General features: G+C 43.3%; 1 protein-coding gene across 3 annotated transcripts; it reads left to right on the top strand.

Annotated features, from left to right (window-relative positions):
• The first annotated feature begins 9,744 nt into the window (after positions 1-9,744).
• Positions 9,745-17,025, top strand: LOC115354388 (D-beta-hydroxybutyrate dehydrogenase, mitochondrial). 3 transcript variants are annotated; one of them, XM_030044769.1, is made up of 7 exons: positions 9,745-10,046; positions 10,754-10,824; positions 13,145-13,228; positions 14,803-15,212; positions 15,313-15,465; positions 16,125-16,258; positions 16,363-17,025. In XM_030044769.1, the coding sequence occupies exons 4-7, from the start codon at positions 14,864-14,866 to the stop codon at positions 16,726-16,728; spliced, it is 1,002 nt and encodes a 333-aa protein (XP_029900629.1). In that variant the 5' UTR covers positions 9,745-10,046; positions 10,754-10,824; positions 13,145-13,228; positions 14,803-14,863; the 3' UTR covers positions 16,729-17,025. The 3 variants fall into 3 exon arrangements, with proteins under 3 accessions (XP_029900629.1, XP_029900630.1, XP_029900628.1); XM_030044770.1 differs by having other exon boundaries at positions 9,745-10,024; XM_030044768.1 differs by lacking the exon at positions 10,754-10,824.
• Positions 17,026-17,252: the final 227 nt, after the last annotated feature.

A 17,252-nucleotide genomic window follows, 5' to 3' on the forward strand; every position in this document is an offset into this window, starting at 1 on the left:
AAAAGAGATAATTTTGTATCATGATTATCTTATATTGTAGTCTTCAGTCTACTTGAAAATGACAACTTTGTTATTCAAAGGTTAATAACTGTATTTTTTTAGATATACTTATAGCAAGCCACCTGTATCATCGGTTGCTCCCCAGTCAATGTGTAGAAAATCAATTCAAGTAAGGATGCTCCAGTGGATAGGCCACTTATTTAAATCAGCGAATCATAGTTCAAACTGAGTCAGCTGGTGGTTTCTAAATTGTCTGGAAAACAAATCTATGATCATAGATCAACGTCTAAAATGCAGAAGATGATGCAAAACACAGCAGCCAAGTAGTCTGAAAAATGTCCTATTGGACTGAAAGCCCATTAGTCCGATGGCCCATTATCCCAAAAACAAACAGCCATTATTCTGAAGGCCCAATGCGTCGAAAATACACATTCTGGATTTGTTGGAGTTCAGTGACTGCCGGTGTTACACTGAGTTTTGCATCCCTGCTGAGAAATCTATCCACTCCTGCTTAGCCTACACCTCACGAAACTCCTGCCTAAACCTAACCAAATATATGGCATGGACGTTTTTTGGACAACTGGGGTTTTGGAATAATGGACATTTGTTTTCAGCGCAACGGGCGGTCGGACTAATAGGCTTTTGGTCCAATGGGACATTTTTCGGATGATTGGGCTTTTGGACCAATGGGTCCGAAAACCCATTGCTCCGAGTCTGGTTTTGATCCAAATATGTTTTTTTTTTTCTGGTTTGGATGTTTTTTTTTTTTTTAAGTGCCAAATGTAACACATGTAGAAAAGAAATTGCTGATCCGCCCCTTCAGCCTCAAAATCCAGATTGGAGGATCGCTATTGTCTAGAACTAGGACAGGCAGCCTTGTTTTTAGCTTGACCACAATGAATTTTGGACTTTTGATAAACCATTCAGGGCGCATTCAGGGCACCCGAAAACGCTTTGGTTGAAGAACATGGACATCAATAAAACTGCAAGGACAGTCAAGCATTAGCTATGCTGGCTTCTCTGAACTACAGCACATTTGATGCATGGACATATGGTTTAGTCATCAACACAGAGCAACAAGTGTGTAATATGTGTGTGTGTGTGTGTGTTTGACCGCAAGCAGCAAGACAGTCTGTGCAGAGGCCCAGAAAACTGCGTCTCCTAGTAGAGGAGCACTTGCTCGACTTCCATGGCTGTGTTTCTATTTCCACTTCAGTCCCCTGATTTCATTCCCAGCTTTTGTTACCCACTCCCAATGTTTAAGTTACACTAATTAGATTTACGGCTGTAACTCAACACCAAATGGAGTGCTACATTTGACCCCCTCTCTCTCTCCCTCGTCGGGCTTTTCCTCCTCCCATATGAAAATGCCAGCGTTCTTTCATGGGTCCATTAATTGTAATTGCCAAAACAGAATATATCCTGTCCACAAAATAAAGAAAAAACAGGTCACCGGACAAGAGGAGGTGGGTTTGCTTCCAAATGCGAAGATTTTGGCATGGGTGTAACCAGGCCAAGTGGCGAGGGAGAGCTGGATGGTCAGAGGCGGAGAGCGCACAAATCCCATGAAGTAATTGTTGCCGTTTGAACGCCAAGCTAATCTCAAACTAAAGGACTGGCTGACCGACTGACTGGCAGATGGGATGACTCACTGCATGACCGACTGACTGGCTGACTGATAGACTCACTGGCTGATTTGCCTGCATTCCTTGGTGGACACCAGCAGGGTACAGTCTGACCCAGTGATAATCCCCTCGCTGCCAGGACCCCTAATCAGCTCTCCTCTAGACCTGAAACAGGCTAGCTAATAGGGGAGCAGGGGAGGAGGGGCGGTCGGAGCCCTCGAAAAACACACACACTTAAAGGAATGTTTTTTCACACATGCACACCCACATTGCGTGCACACACACATACACTGTAATGCCTGCGCGGCACCATTGTACTATCTTTCGATATGTGAGATACACTAAAGAAAAAGAAATTGGCTGCCGATTCCTCCCTGAGGTTGGGAAATCATCGTTTGAGGTGTGAGAAAAGCACAGGAAATTACCGCCAACCTATATCTGAATATTTTGGATACACATTTAAACAAAACATGAACGTTTTATTGGTAGTATTTTCTTAATATGAAAACACATATCTCTGCACAAGCCTGGGCCAAGACTCGGCTGGAGCCAGAAGTTGTCAGAATGCAGGATTGATAGCAAGTATGGTACAGAGGAAAATTTCTCTTAGTTAGGATGTTCAAGCTCCTGTGTGCTTGTGTGTGTATGTGTGTTTGTGTGTGCACGTGCCCCTGCCCGTGGTAAGACATTGGCCTTTCAGTATCTAAGACCATATCCACACAAAAGCGCATTATTTCAATGACAATTTTGTCTCTAAGCACAAACTGACATTATTTGATGCATGTTTTGGGAAGAAAAGGCGTCTCATAACTTCTCAAGAATTTCATCTTGGCGGCAAGTCTACACAAGGTCGCACGTTGTGATTGGTTGATCTTAGGTGGAAATCCGAGCGCTGGAATTCAACATCAGCGCAGAAATATGAACGCTGTAAATGCTGACGCACTGTTTATATTTATACTTTGAAAACCTTGTCCTCAGATTTCGAGGGCAAATCCCTTGGCGTGGTTCATAAACTGAGGGTACAATTTACAAACCCGTGTGCATGGAGTTTTAATCTGAGGGCACGGATTTACTTTTTTTTCTCTCAGCTTACCCCAGATTTTTTCATTACCCAAATATAAAATGTGAACATGCACCTAGCTGGGAAAATTTGAAACCCTAGTTTTTAATTCTCTGTTTTCAGCTGCCGTCCACCGTCATCTGGTGTTTTCTGACCCTGAAAGTTGGGCTTTTTGAAAAGACAGACACAGCATTGTCATTTGATTTCAGTCGTAGTTTAGTATAATTGTGTAGTATTGGCCAAAAAAAAATCTCAGTTCACCAAAACAGCAAAATTTACCCGTTTAATGTGGACAGGGCTTAAGTAGTTTTTTGGTTTGTAGTTTCTGGTTGGAATGAAAACCTGCAGACTCTCGGCTCTCCATGGCACCTAGTTGCCTTCCCCCTGGACTAGAGGCAGCGTGTGGCCTTTGACTGAATTTTCCCTCCAACATCAGGCCACAACAGAAGATCAGGAGTGAGTGCTCTGAGAACATGAGACCTTTTTCTTCAAGGTAACATGTGGTTCTACACTTCTCTTTTAGTTTCATGTACTTTCTGCTAACACGTTGGCTTGCAGCTCATGCAACACCAGCTAATTAAAAAAAAAAAAAAAGATCTACAGTGGGAATAGGAGTAAATTGAAAAAGCATGAGTACTTGTTTGGAGGCTGGCTATTCGGCGTGAAGACATGATGATTTTGCAGCATGTTCTCTGCAGCTCCATTCAAATCATAACCACTTCTCAGTCCAGGGAACCTGTGGCTCGGTGCTGTGGCCGGCCAGTAACGTGATGCTCCAGACACTCTGCACTGAACTTTGTAAAGACGATTTTCTTCACTCAGCCACCAAATGAAATGTTTTTGTTAACACTGTGCAACTTCATGAAAAATCTGCACCCAGGTTGTTGTGTGGCATCAGCTTTCCTGACCTGCCCCTCTCACGCTTACAGCTCAGTGTTTCTCAGGTCACAAGCATGAGCATGAGAATGATCCGGATGACAAACAGGCAGTCTGTATGCTTCTTGGCAGATGACTCCCTCTCCTCTCTCTCACTATACTGGACATATGCAGCCCATAACCCCCGAGGACCCATTAATATGATCATGAGCACATTTTTGCACATCCAGTACACCCTGCACATGCTGTACTTTCTCACATACAGTCACTCTTACACTCACTTATACACACTGCTGCAACTCATTTATGGCATTACAAGGCAATTTCTAGATCTTTTCTACATATTTTATGTTTACCTCCTCCTACAGTTGCTGTTTTTTTTATCACTTCCTGTGCAGAACATAGGTAGGAAGGTTAATGAGCAGATGGCATGGATGTTTTATCAGGCCCCAGGAAGTGCGCAGGGCTCTGAAGCCAATTTGACACTGTGGCCAAACCGTGTCATATCAGCTTCTGGGTCCATCTCATGATGCACAGGGGCCCAAAAAGACAGTTTCCCATTGACTTACATTCTGAAAGAGACATCTGTAAATCAGTGGCTAATTTTCTCTATTGAAATTGTTAGGACCTAGAAGTTGTAATCTTCATAATCAACGGGCATCAGAGCCACGGCACAGCGCCACCCTGAGTTCACTTGTGACATTGCTGCTCTACTGTCTTCCACCTGGGCTGTATGCAGCTGTAATACATCCATGGGCTTTAATACATCAACTTTATTATCTCCCTGGGCTGTGTGTTGTAAAGCCTGTATCGTGGATGCATTAACGTCTCTGCTCCCAAACAACTGGCTTTTGGCGAGCAGCTGGTAGCACGACATCAACATAATTTAACATAACGGATTATTAGTTGTAGGCATTAAGGCACATAAACCAACTTGCCACGCTTAACAGCTTAATCCAGCAACATAAAACCAGTTACACAGTTGTTACCGTCTGGAAGTGCAGCGGCTCTGCTAATGCTATCATTCAGTCTGGTAGTCGGCAATGTAGTATTTTTATTTGGCCTATTTAAGTTGCACACAAGATCTCAAAACACACACACCTCCCCGTTCCCAGATTGCTTTCACACAATCCAAAGCAGGACTGAGCACGTATTGTACCCTTGTGATTAGAGTGGATTAGATGTGAAAGGACAGTACTTGGACTGGTTCGCCACTTGTGGCTTCCCAACCAAGGGTGACTGAAAGAGCAATCAATCTTCAGTCATGCAAATTAAAGGAGGATTGTAGCCCCTTTGTTTTCCTGGAGGGTGGGAACCAAGAGGACAAAATCTGAACTAGTTCACGCAGAACTAGTTCAGATACAAATGTAGAGCAGTAGCTGTTACAAGACAACAGCATCGAAAACAAGTTCAGTACATTCACACGAACTATTGGTTTTCTCCAACAAGCCTTTCAATGAATTGCTAGACCCTTCCCAAAGGTGTTTGTCATTCAAATTGCATTCTACACAGATGTGAACTGAGGCGGGGCAGACACACACAAAGTCAAATGCACTCAAGGACTGGCATAAACAAATCAAGCAGTTTCCTTGATACCTGAGCATCCAGAGTCAAGATGCAGTACCGATCTGAGCAGCCGGAGAGACACTACCCTGACCTCCTGACCTGTGAATCGCACGCTCACTTTTTGAGAACATGTGTTGGACATGGAGTGATCACTCAGTCTGAGTATCAAGTTGACTCGCTTGCATTCAGAATTCTTGTTTTATTTTCTTTGAATCATCCAATTCTGTTAGTTTTCTCCATAGAAACAAAATGGTGTTTACCTATGGCACCACATCAGCAGTTTGTTTGAATGACTTTACTGAAACTCCCATCGGGGTAAAGCTGGCACCATGAAATGAATTAAAATCATTTGCGTGCTGCTAAAGTTATTTAAAAAATATTGGAAGCTAATTCATAACATTAATATCAGCTAATTAGATGTGAGCTAAATTAATCCTTTTAGCTGCCTTGCTGTAAATAAAGTTATTGAATAATGTTCAGGCAAAGCCACCAAAAACTTAACAACTCACCAAGACTCAACAACAAAAACCATTTTTTAAAATCTGATTTGAATCAATATCAGCAGCCCGAAGGTTATTTTCGCAACTCTTTTATTCATTTTTTTGTGACAACAGAGCATGTTTCTGTCTGCTGTTCATCAGTTCTCTGGTCATAAAAAATATTTTTCAAATCAGTCAAAGCATGAGCCTACAGCACAAGATCTTTTGTTTTCGATGTTGGTCATATGGTGTTACTCAGTCTAACATTTTTCACAAAAACACTTTTCCAATGTTTTAAGGGTGACTTGAGAAATTCCTTGACCACCAGTTTCCATGCATTTCTATGGGCTCATGGGTGTGGCTGTATCCTGATTAAATAATGACCTCGGTTCCTATTTGAGCTGTCCCAACCGCTGACCAATGTGTGTGTGTGTGTGTGTGTGTGTGTGTGTGTGTGTGTGCGTGTGTGTGCGTGTGTGTGTGCTAAACAACACTGAATGAATCAGTCATTGAATTTATTATATTGACTGCAATCAGAGATTATTCCATTTCTGTGCTGTCGGCCACACAGCAGCAGCACAGAGCTTGGACCAGCCGATGGAAGAAACGTTGGACTCTCGTCCTCTTGTCCTCTTGCTCTTTTTGATGTCTAAAAAGTGAAAGAACTGTAGTGTGAACTCACACACGCTTGCATATAAAGCAGGAAAGTGAGATCTGATCACAAGTGGGCCGCTGAGACACGTGGAGACACATTTTAACGCCCGGTGTGAGTGGACAGACTGTGAGCTGTCCACTTGTGTTCCGGCCACCAAAAACACATTGTAATGTTGGGTGGAGACAGAGCCAGAGTGAGGAGCTGCCGCCTGCTGCGGTGTTGGACGACTGCTCCGGCTCCTCCTCTGTGTCGCCCAGGCAGGAGGTCAGGTCGCCCTGCACTGCAGCCTCAGCAGAGGAGTCCCAGGCTCCAGAGCTGGAACCTTTACAGGGGCTAAAAAACGGCTCTGCCTCAGGGTAGGGACTCTGAGCGGCCCCGAAAAAACTCCTGGGCTGTGTCTGAAATCACTCCCTAACCACTATATAGTGCACTATATAGTGATTACGCCATTTTGTAGGGGTGTCCGAATGTTTAGTGATGATTAATGTTCACTATATAGTCCACTGGATGCATCCCACAATCCACCGCGAAATGTAGTGGACATACGATGGTCACTAACCAGGCAATATATCCCGTCATGCATTGCGGAACAGCGCCAAACAACGAGCGAAGTAGTGTCCGAAACGGTCCACTATTGAGTTCACTATAGACAAGTTTACGCACCAAACCCCGGGGGGCGCCGTTACCCTACAAAAATGCACTTCATTTCCGCCGGAAGTGGTTTGCGCAGCGTATGCCGGTGTAAACAAACTTCATCTGGACATGTAGCTCGCTGCTCGTGACGTTTCAATTTTAATAATTATGTCCTTACAATGGGAACACGATTCAACCACCTTGACTGTTTGTGTGAAAATAAAAGTTTATGTAAATGTAAAAATGTAATTTCATTTCATTATTGCACTGAACTACGATCATGAATGCTAGGCCTTATGTTCCTCAGTGTAACAGTTTCTTTTAACACAGTTCATCATTCATAGTAAGCTCATGCTGTACATTAATAACACTGGATGAATGAATTGCTTTGAGGAAACTAAACAAATGGCTTCAACAAGAAAGAGAACGTGTTTAATCCTAACAGGTATTAAACCGTAAAATACAGAAGCAGCCCACATAATTACATCACTATAAAAATATTCATATATAATATTAAAAAATATAATGCACACAGTATTTGTTGTGTTTATCTGTATTTAATGAACAACATGGCTGGGTGCTGATAGACAGGGACACAAGACAAGATTCTAAACCTCACGAGGCTCTCTGATCAGTGGACTCTTCAGGTTAACTAGGCCAGCACACTACCGCACACGTCGTTCCCGAACCACTTTTTTTTTTTTTTTTAAGTATCCATCTTTAATTTCCTTTCGTCGGCAGGACAGAGCTAGCTAGCTAAAAACCTATGTATGTCTGTGGCTAAAAACAAACCAGCACGCCAAAACGGAAATGGATTGCATCGATGGGAGGAGTTTAGGATGTAGATCGGAAACGGCTCATAAGATTGTATATAGTCCACTACATTGAATTCCCTATAGGCTATAGTGAGTAGGGAGTAGTGAGTGAGTGAGGGTGCGTTCCGATCGCCCTGTAGCTCCCTGCGCAGTGGACTACACAGGTGTTTTTCCACTATAGTGCCGTGCCGCGCCGTGCCGTGAAATTCACGGTTCCGCATTCATTCCCACTACACCAGCCCGCTTGGTTCCGGGAACCAACCGTGAAAGATTTCAGCCCGGTTTGACATCTGGTGCTGGCCCGGTTAGAACGGGGCCGTGGAGGCGGGCCTAAATATGATCTCCTTCATGATTGGTCCGTCAGAATGTCAGTTAACCAGGCTGCTACAAAGTGACAAGTGACAAATGTCAACCATTAAACCTTCAGCCAGTGGGCTATTATTTACAAACATTAGTTTCTGGAGAGATTATAGTCCAGTCATTTTATGAAAAAACCTAGGACAAATTGCAAGAGAAGCAAACTCAACTGATTTTGTATCCTCACTTTGTCCTGAGTGAGGGAAAAAAAGTCCCAGGAAATCCCATTGGTGGAAAGTTTTGAAAATCACCTATTTATGACCACAAATGACCAAAAAACACTGTTTTTAACACACAGGGGAAAGGGGTTCAAAATTTTACTTTCAGATATCACTATAAAAATTCACAAGTTGATTGCACACACAAAGACAAGAAAAAAAGTCAATTACAAGTTCTTTGAATTATTCTGTTTTCACATGCATATCACACATTATCTGATTTGATATGCACTAATTGGAATATAAGGAATAAATGCCAGAACAGATATTTAAACAGTGAATTAAAAGGTTACTATATATATAGTAACCTTGAATTAAAAGGTTACTACATAACAGTGAATTAAAAGGTTACTATATATATATAGTAACCTTTTAATAACAACTGACTGCTCCTCTTGTTACTATAACAACTCCATGGCAACAAGCGCGCCTCTCTAATTCTATGACGCCGACCCGCTGGTACCATAAGCAATGGAAACACTCCAAGGCCAAACAGGGCCGTGCTGGGCTCAGCCCGGCACAGCCCTTCACGGCACGGCTCTTTATAGTGGAAATGAGCTAAGGGTGTGCCGCCATGTTCAGTGTGATTTCAAACCACAGGGAGCAGTTCGAAGGGTCCTGTGAACTGTGCAGGGAACAAATGGACAACGGCTCCTCACTTCGCCCAGTTTGCCAACGGATATTACCCATCAGTCATTGCGCGCCGGCAAATCGAACCAACGGTTAACTCGTTGTTTATGGCAACAACTACCGGGTGCTCGAAATGCGGCGGTTATTTCTCTCACCACTGTCATTATTAAGGATTTTAAAATTATCTGTTATAAGTTTTTGCTTGTTAAGCTAAGTTGATTACGCTGACAACAACGGGGTGCACGAGACGTGAGGGTTATTTAGGAATGACAACCTTACAAATGACAGCGGTAATGTGAATGAATGAAATAACATTTCACAAGACGTTTCACCTGGGTGTGTTTTGGAAACTCGGTCGGAAACAGCTGTGATGTTGCAGGGTGTTCCGATTGGAGTAAATTCGTGAAGTGAAGTTCCCTAAGCCGACGTTACCTGTGCAGGGAGTAGGGAGCTCTGTCGCAGTGCACTCACGGTGCGATGTGATGTCAACAGAAAGCAGGCGTCCCTAGCAATACGGCCAACACTTCCAAGCTAACGCTAACGTGCTAGCTAACGCTAACAACACACTTTTTAGCCGGCATTTTTAGGGGCGCTAACGTTAGCTTTAGCGGACGTTAGCTAACGCTAACAACAGGCTTTTTTAACAACACGCATTTTGATGCCCCGGTCATGGTCACGCAACCGCCTGGTAACTTTACAGGAACCTTCCTGCTCCTCGGCCTCTCAGTGGAGACACGGCAGGTCAGAGGGACGAGCGAGAGGACGTTCCTGTAGTAGCTCCTGCCCCCCAAATACTACCAGGAACATTCTGGTGGAAACGGGCCTATGGACTCATACAAGAATCATCCCTCTCAGTCATTTTTTTTTTTTGCACTAGGAGTGTGTGTTGGTGTGTATCTGCAGAGATCCTGCCCTCTGCCTGGATTCTCTTGTTTCGCTGAGCTCAGGACTTCTTCTCTGGGCGTCAGCCTTTGGGCAGCAGATGCGTAGCCAAGAACAGAACTCAGCGCCAGATCGATAGCATGACATCTAATAGGAAGCTACAGAAATCACAGACGTGAACCGTGGAAATAAAGCCAGAGTGAACCTGAGGTTGGCTTTCATCCGCTGGTGAGCGCTGAAGGAGGAGAGGGTGAGGATGACGAGCAAAGTGGCGTTGGCCTGTTTTCTGTTGGACAGGAGGGTTATGGTGGGCCATTATGGTTTTTTAGGACAGCAACATTGTCATTTCATTCCGTCACCGTTCTAGGAACTGTAAAATTCACTGCTGGTGGTTCACTTAGCCAGGGAGAACCATAGACATAATATACGTATACGTATATATATATTATATACGTAGTATACGTATTATACGTATATTATGTCTATGGGGAGAACGGCCAACTTTGAATGTAACAGACAAATCCTACTCATTCTGCCTTTAGCTTGCAGTGCTTTGAGCTCTCAGGGCCACCGTAATTCGCTACTTTTATTTCAGTAAAGGATTTGGGTATTTTTTCTATCACTGTGTTTAATATATATACCTATTAATGCTGCAGCTTGGAGTTTATGAGGCTCAAGGAAGATTATTTACCAAATACTGATTCTAATAATTCATTCATGCATCATTAAAATGCATGTTCCCCCTCTGTTCCAAGAGTTTTAGTGGTGCCTTTTGTTCCTTGCATTCTCCTCCAAGTGTGTATGTGCTGCAGTTCTATATAGCCACATCGATTGTCAGATAAGACCTTCCACAATCTGTAAACATATCCGCTTCGAAAGCCAAATCTGGCATTAGCGCGGTGTCTGTATTCAAGCATGCTGTGCCCTGTATCTCAGTGAACTTGATGGCCTTTCCAGTTTGTTCCAGACTGCTGTGGCCCGTGATAACAGAAGGTGAAGATGGGGTCAGGAGATTAGCGGCTGAGCAGGTAGATGGATTGACAGTCTGCGGCTGCGAGCGAGGAGAGAGGGCATTTTCGCCTCGCTTTGTTTTCAGTGGGGTCAAGCTTCCGCTCCAGGCTCATTAAGACGGCTCGGTGGGTCACAAAGCACCAACTAGGAAAACAGATCTCCAGGATATGACATCACTGCCAGCGCCCAATGGCTGATAAATGGGTGGTGGGACAGTGCCTGCGAAAGGCAACACACATGTCCAATTATGCCCCAATCCAGGTTTCAAAGGTCATTGCTCTTTGGCCCCACTCAGAATTAAACTCTTAAGTGGTCTATTAAGTGCTCTAATTCTCCAAAACCCCGAGACCACACTTAGTTCCCTTTCCATTCACAGTCTATGGGGAGGGCTAATCCCAGCTACCCACACATTGCACAGGATACAACACAAACACATAAACATGCTGGAACCGAGCCCTCCACATCTCTCATCCTCACTGTCATATCCAAATATGTTTGCAGAACATCCCAAAACATTTCCAAACGCATTAATCCAACGCGAGCGAACAAATCACTTTAATCGAGGAACAAGGGGCTTTGCTGGCTCGCTAACAAGCAGGCAGTGGACTTGTAAAGTGAAAATGTCCTGTTGGCAGGGGGAGCTTTCTTCTCCAACGTTCTGAGATGTTTTCCTCATCAGGACAAAAGCGAGGAGCCGAGCCAAGTTGCACAAATTAGCCATGCAGTTGTACTCCACCATCTGGTCGAGGCCCCTTTATCTTACACTAATGTCTTTTCGACAGGCAGTATTAAGCATGAGGAGACGCCCACGAGCACATGTATACACACACACGAGCATACACAAACACACGGACGTGCAGATAGAGTCAGGAAAGGCTAATTCAGGGGCACTGTGGAGTCGAAGGAAGGATTTCATAACCCAAAGCCAGATGTTTAGCTGAACAAAGTCGAAAGTAAGTTGAAAAAATACGCCTCATTGAAGGCGCCGGTGAGCCACTTTAAGGAAATCTATCCCTAAAGAAGGCACATTTTTTGCGACCCTCTTAGCCGCTGTGGCGCCTACAAAAGCACCCGTTGCTACTTTGTTTTAGCATGTTCATAATGTGCTGAACGTGCAGCATCAGGAATGAGCCTGGGGCGAAAGGGCCGCTAAATCATCATTGTCTAATGTTCTTTTACAAGGTGTCATTTCACTGAAGATAAATGGATGGTCATATATCTCCTGATGCGTTAGGTGTGACCGAAGGCCACTGGTCCAAACGACTGTATCTGACAGAGGCACAGAGAAAAATCCTGCACTATGGCTTGATGTGCAACTAGGACATCCTTGCAGACAACGTTTCAATCCGGGCGGGACCAGAAGAATATGCACACAAAAATGTCAGGCCTGCATTTTTAGATGCACGCACTTGGGAGACCGTTTTGGAAAAGCTCTGTCTGTGAGTGGAAGACACAAGTTAAGTGTGGATGGATAGTGTGGAAGAAAACATGTATTTTAAAATTTACCCGGTTTAGTGTAAGCATGGCCTTAGTCAGCATTGCATACTGATAACTAAAAATCAAAAATAAAATCTCCCTGTTTTCCCTCTGGAAAATAAGGAGAATGAAAATTAAAGGATCACCTGCAGGGCAGAGGATATGAAGAGGAGAACAAAACTGCAGATCCCTTCTCAAATCTTACAGGGGCTAGCCCTGCTAATATCTGCAGTAGAGCTGTCAGGCAGCTTTACTCCACCAAATTGATTTCCAACAGTGAACAGAGTGCCAGACTTTAGTTCTCAGGCACCGGCTGATTGCTCCCACTACTGTTGTTGATGCTGGGTTAATATCCTCACTGAGAGAGAATAAAAATTTCATGCTCTTCCAGGACAAGATAGCAAACATGAGGACTGAAGCATCTTCCAAAGTTCAGGTTTCACTGACACTGAAGAGACTCTCCTGTGTGAGGCTGTGAAAGAGCTTCTCCTCAAGAGTTTGTAGGATGTCGTTTTCAAACAAAAACAACATATTTGAGAAGTTCCGGTTGCTTTTTTTTGTGCCACACACAGCGCGGTCATATCAGGGGACTCTTTCAGTTCCTACACAACCTGCGACGGCCCCCCTCCACAGCTGAGAGCAGCACAAATGAAGAACATATTCAAATAAGATCAATACCTATCTTTGTAGCCTCTAACCTCTTTTTCTTTTATTTCTCCTTTTTATTCTGTCTCTTTCCTTTTCTATCAATATTTTCCCTCATATTTAAGGGAAATTAACAGTAGTTTTATACTGCATATATATCAATGGAAATTTATATTTGTGTTTTTACACATATTGACATTTTTTTGTACTTGACAGGCCCAGTATCTAAGGTGAAGATTACTGCACTGCACTCACTGCTGTAAAAAAGCAATCACGCTCAATAGTCCTGATAAACAGAGGGTAAGTAAAGGTTACACGCATGCAGAGAGGTGAAAGGTACTTCCCCTCCCACTGAAAATGATGCTCTATCATGGAGAAGATAGAGCATGCCCTTTTCACTCCTATGCACTTTGTGCCTTGTGAATTGCAATTCCATGCAGAGCCTTTGGAGATACAATCCTCACGTGGCTTTACAAACAACATCAGTCAGCCAGTTCAAGTGGAACATGAGTTTCTTCATCCCCCCGTTTGTTAAGTAGTACGACTGTAATGGGTGTAGCAGATGTTAACAAAAATCTAAAGGGGCTTGTAGCTGCTTTAACAAGTTATTTGTGGTGCCGTGTGATCCTGCACATTTCATTTGATGATGCTGTGGGTTTAATTCTGATTTATGAAAGCCGTTGCTCTCCCCTCCATCTCTCACACGTCCCGGTCAGCTGTTTCGTAAAACAGCTCTCCATGCTATGGTGAGGATATCAAATTCAGAAACATAGGACTACATCTGTTACCATGTAGCAGCTGATTGACTGGGGAAATGTTTCCTCATATTTCCTCCTCGCATTACAGCTCCTCCATTGTTTTTCCCGTTGTCTTGACCCTCCCAGCCTTTTGTTTCCTCCCTTAGCCTCTATCACTGTCTTGAACATTTCTGTGAAACTTTCGGTTTCTGTTTTTGTTGCATTTCAGTCAGATGGCCATGCAGGTAATGCAGGGCTCCTATTTAACCAGATAGCTGCTGGGAGCCTGCTGGACTCACTCACATTAGATAGCGGCTGGCACAGTGCCTATCGCCGTGGCAGTATATTTAGCTCTTGACTGTGTGGATTCTACAGGTGTTGAAGAATGTGGTGGCAAAACATAGAGCAGGCAGGGTACCAGTCATCAGCAAATACAAGTTTGTCCACTTTGCAAAATTATATAAAATAGTGAGAGGGGAATGGAGAGCCCTGCCTAGATCAAGTAAAACAAAATTGCACAAAGCTTACTGAGGACATCCAGTGGTAGTAAAATTAATAATAATGATATTAGGTTGCCTCCTTTTTACAGAGTTAAGGACATTCTCTGTTTTTCTCTTTTTTATGTTGACTTGCTAATGATCACAAACACTTTGCCTACATGGTGATGTGTTTTGCATTATTATGCACCAGACCAGTCCTACCTTATGGTGATATGCATCATGTTTGTACAGCTTGTGTTCGGCTTTAGTTTAGTTGCAGGGTTAAGGTTTAAATTTCAACATAAGATACAAATAGCGATATTTTCACTTCCCTGTCGGGTATTGGTATAAAGTTACTGCAGCCACACCCAAACACATGTGCACATGCAGACATATACTCATGCATGAGTGTGTATGTGTTTTTGAAACAAAAAAGTAAAAGTTTGTTTTATCAGATTACAGCTTCCTTTATCTCTGTTTATCTCCAGACTGTCGAGGTACAACGTAGATCATAAAATAACACAAAGTTCAAACACAGAGCTGACACGGTCATGGACCTAATCACACTGATTTATTTCATTAAATCATTAACCACGGTAAGACAAGGCAGTGGGAGGCAGGCAGCATCCTGACTGAAAAAAATCCTCTTGTCTTTCAGATAAAAAGTCTTGCAGCTGAAGGACACGGACTAGAGAAACGCAGGAGCCCCTTTCATCAGGATGGCCCTAGCTGCAGCCTCTCTCCTCCTCTTTGGTCTCCCCTCTGTCCTTATCATTTCTTTCTTGGCCATTACTCGAGTTGTTTCCCGCTGCCAGAGCCCCAAGGAGCTGAAAGGGCGTGCTGTGTTGATAACCGGCTGTGACAGCGGGTTTGGACACCACCTGGCCAAGCACCTGGACTCCAGGGGGGTTGTGGTCTTTGCCGGGTGTCTCTTTCCTGAAGGCCACGGGGCGCAGAGCTTGAAGAAAGACTGCTCCAGTAATCTGAAGTTACTAAAACTAGACGTGACCAGCGATGAGGATGTGCAAAAAGCGAAGGAGGTGGTCCAAGCCAATCTTCCAGAGAAAGGTATATCCTTGTTCTAAACTTGCAAGCAGATTGCAGCATAGGTTATCTGATGGTTGTACTATCCAAAGTTTCTTTATCTGTACAACCCGTTGTCTTTCAGGGCTCTGGGCAGTCGTGAACAATGCCGGTATCACTGACTGGGCAGAGATTGAATGGAGCACCACTGATGATTTTCAAAAAATGGTTGATGTCAACTTATTTGGCTGTATCAGGACCTCCATTGCATTTCTACCTATGGTCCGTGCCTCAAAAGGTAAGCCCGTGAATTCATTTCGATTACCTACTTTGGTTAAAGCTGCATCAACCAATATTTACACCCGTCTCATGAGTCCAAATCACAAAGCAGATTCAGCATATTCACCCAAATGAAATTCTGTTGTCTGGGATAGGCAATGGCAGGAAATCTGCACAGGTAGTGGCCAGTCAAACTCATTAACGTCTTTAAAGGGCCACTATGCAAAATTGCCAGGGCTCAGCTGAAGTGAGGACCATTTATAATTAGCACATAATCAATCAGTGTGAGGCTGATGATGACAGCTATATAGAGTCAACCGTCAAATTATGTGCTGATTCTACATTTTTATCAGTTCTCACTTCAGCTGACCCATGGCAGTTTCACATAGTGCACCTTTAATTTCAAAATATTTTTTCTCACTGCCATTTGGAGCCTCTTGTGAAAATTTCCTAATGTAGCTTTTAACTTTAAAGGCACAAGGTCAAACCTGGCATGGCGACAGGTTACCGAAATTCTGTCCAGTAAATGAGTTGTGAGAAATAGTGAACACACCTTTCAATCAGCGTATGCCTTGATTAGTCACATCAGCCTGGATGAATCTAGTTTTTTGACTTCATTGTTTTTTTCCCCAGCTGTTATCACTACATCTCAGTGTTTGTAACCCTCATATGTTGCAGGCCGGATGGTGTATGTGTCGAGCATCTTGTCCTTCTTCAACTGCCTCAACATGGGAGCCTACAGTGTTTCCAAAAGAGGAATGGAGGCGTTCGCAGATTGCTTAAGAGTTGAGATGGCCAGTTTCGGGGTCAAGGTGATTCTGAGCTCTGATTAGGTTTACATAATGATAATGATATTGATAATTTTTTAAAACAGCAGTGGTTGTACTTTATCTTTTCTGTAATTCTACAATTTCAGGTCAGCATCATCCAGCCAGGCAACTTTGGCCCAGCTACGAATATCCTGAGGAGGAAAACTGGATCAGACATCTGGGAGAGACTGAGCGATGAGCGCAAACAAATGTTTAACAGACAGTACATCGATCTGGCCAGCGAGTACTTCATGACGACCTGCAATTCTGGCTTCACCAATACCGAGATGGTCACTGACGCGATGGTGCACGCCATCACCTCCTCGCACCCTAAATACAGATATCTGCTCGTGTCCAAGCTGGACATGTTCTTCTTCTATGCTTTTCCTTACCTGCCCACCTTCCTCACGGACGCCATCTTCACCCTCAGCCCCATGTACCACAGGAGAAAAGCAATGCTCTTCTCCAAATAAACAATGTCTGCTGAGTCACTAGTTTTCATCACGTCTTGGGGCAGAACATTTATGAGCTCCTTCATCATTGAAGTGCCTCAGTGTCCTAAGAAACCTTGAATTGTGTGACAGTGACTTTACCAAATGTATACCTTTCATTATAGTCTAATGATGATGATTGTATTGCAAACTAGCCTAGATGTTTTTATATGCGTGTGAGTAGATTTTTAATTAAACACATTTAAACATTTAAACAGAATTTTTCAGTCAGTATCAGTTTTAATTATTTAATTATTTTCAGTTGTTGTTGTTGTTGTTGTTGTTGTTACCAATTTTTTCCTTTTTTATTTGTATTTGAAATTTATATATTGGAATAAAAAAGCAAAAACAAACAAACAATTTGCATCAGGTCTGCCTATACCTTCAGCAGTGCACAGATCACTGTGATAGAAAAAATAGACATGTTTTTTAATTACATATGATACACTATGCAAATAAGACAGCTTTGAAGTTGCTGAAAGGTTTATTTTTTCTCTTTGGTGAAG

The sequence above is a fragment of the Myripristis murdjan genome, chromosome 22 (genome assembly GCF_902150065.1).
Source record: "Myripristis murdjan chromosome 22, fMyrMur1.1, whole genome shotgun sequence".
In the NCBI taxonomy this organism is placed as follows: Eukaryota; Metazoa; Chordata; class Actinopteri; order Holocentriformes; family Holocentridae; genus Myripristis; species Myripristis murdjan.

Bases quoted from the DNA above. Each gene is read 5' to 3' on its own strand.
- LOC115354388 (XM_030044769.1), top strand. From the start codon at position 14,864: ATGGCCCTAGCTGCAGCCTCTCTCCTCCTCTTTGGTCTCCCCTCTGTC. The intron at 15,466-16,124 runs GTAAGCCCGTGA...CATATGTTGCAG, and splicing joins TATGGTCCGTGCCTCAAAAG to GCCGGATGGTGTATGTGTCG. The intron at 16,259-16,362 runs GTGATTCTGAGC...CTACAATTTCAG, and splicing joins TGGCCAGTTTCGGGGTCAAG to GTCAGCATCATCCAGCCAGG.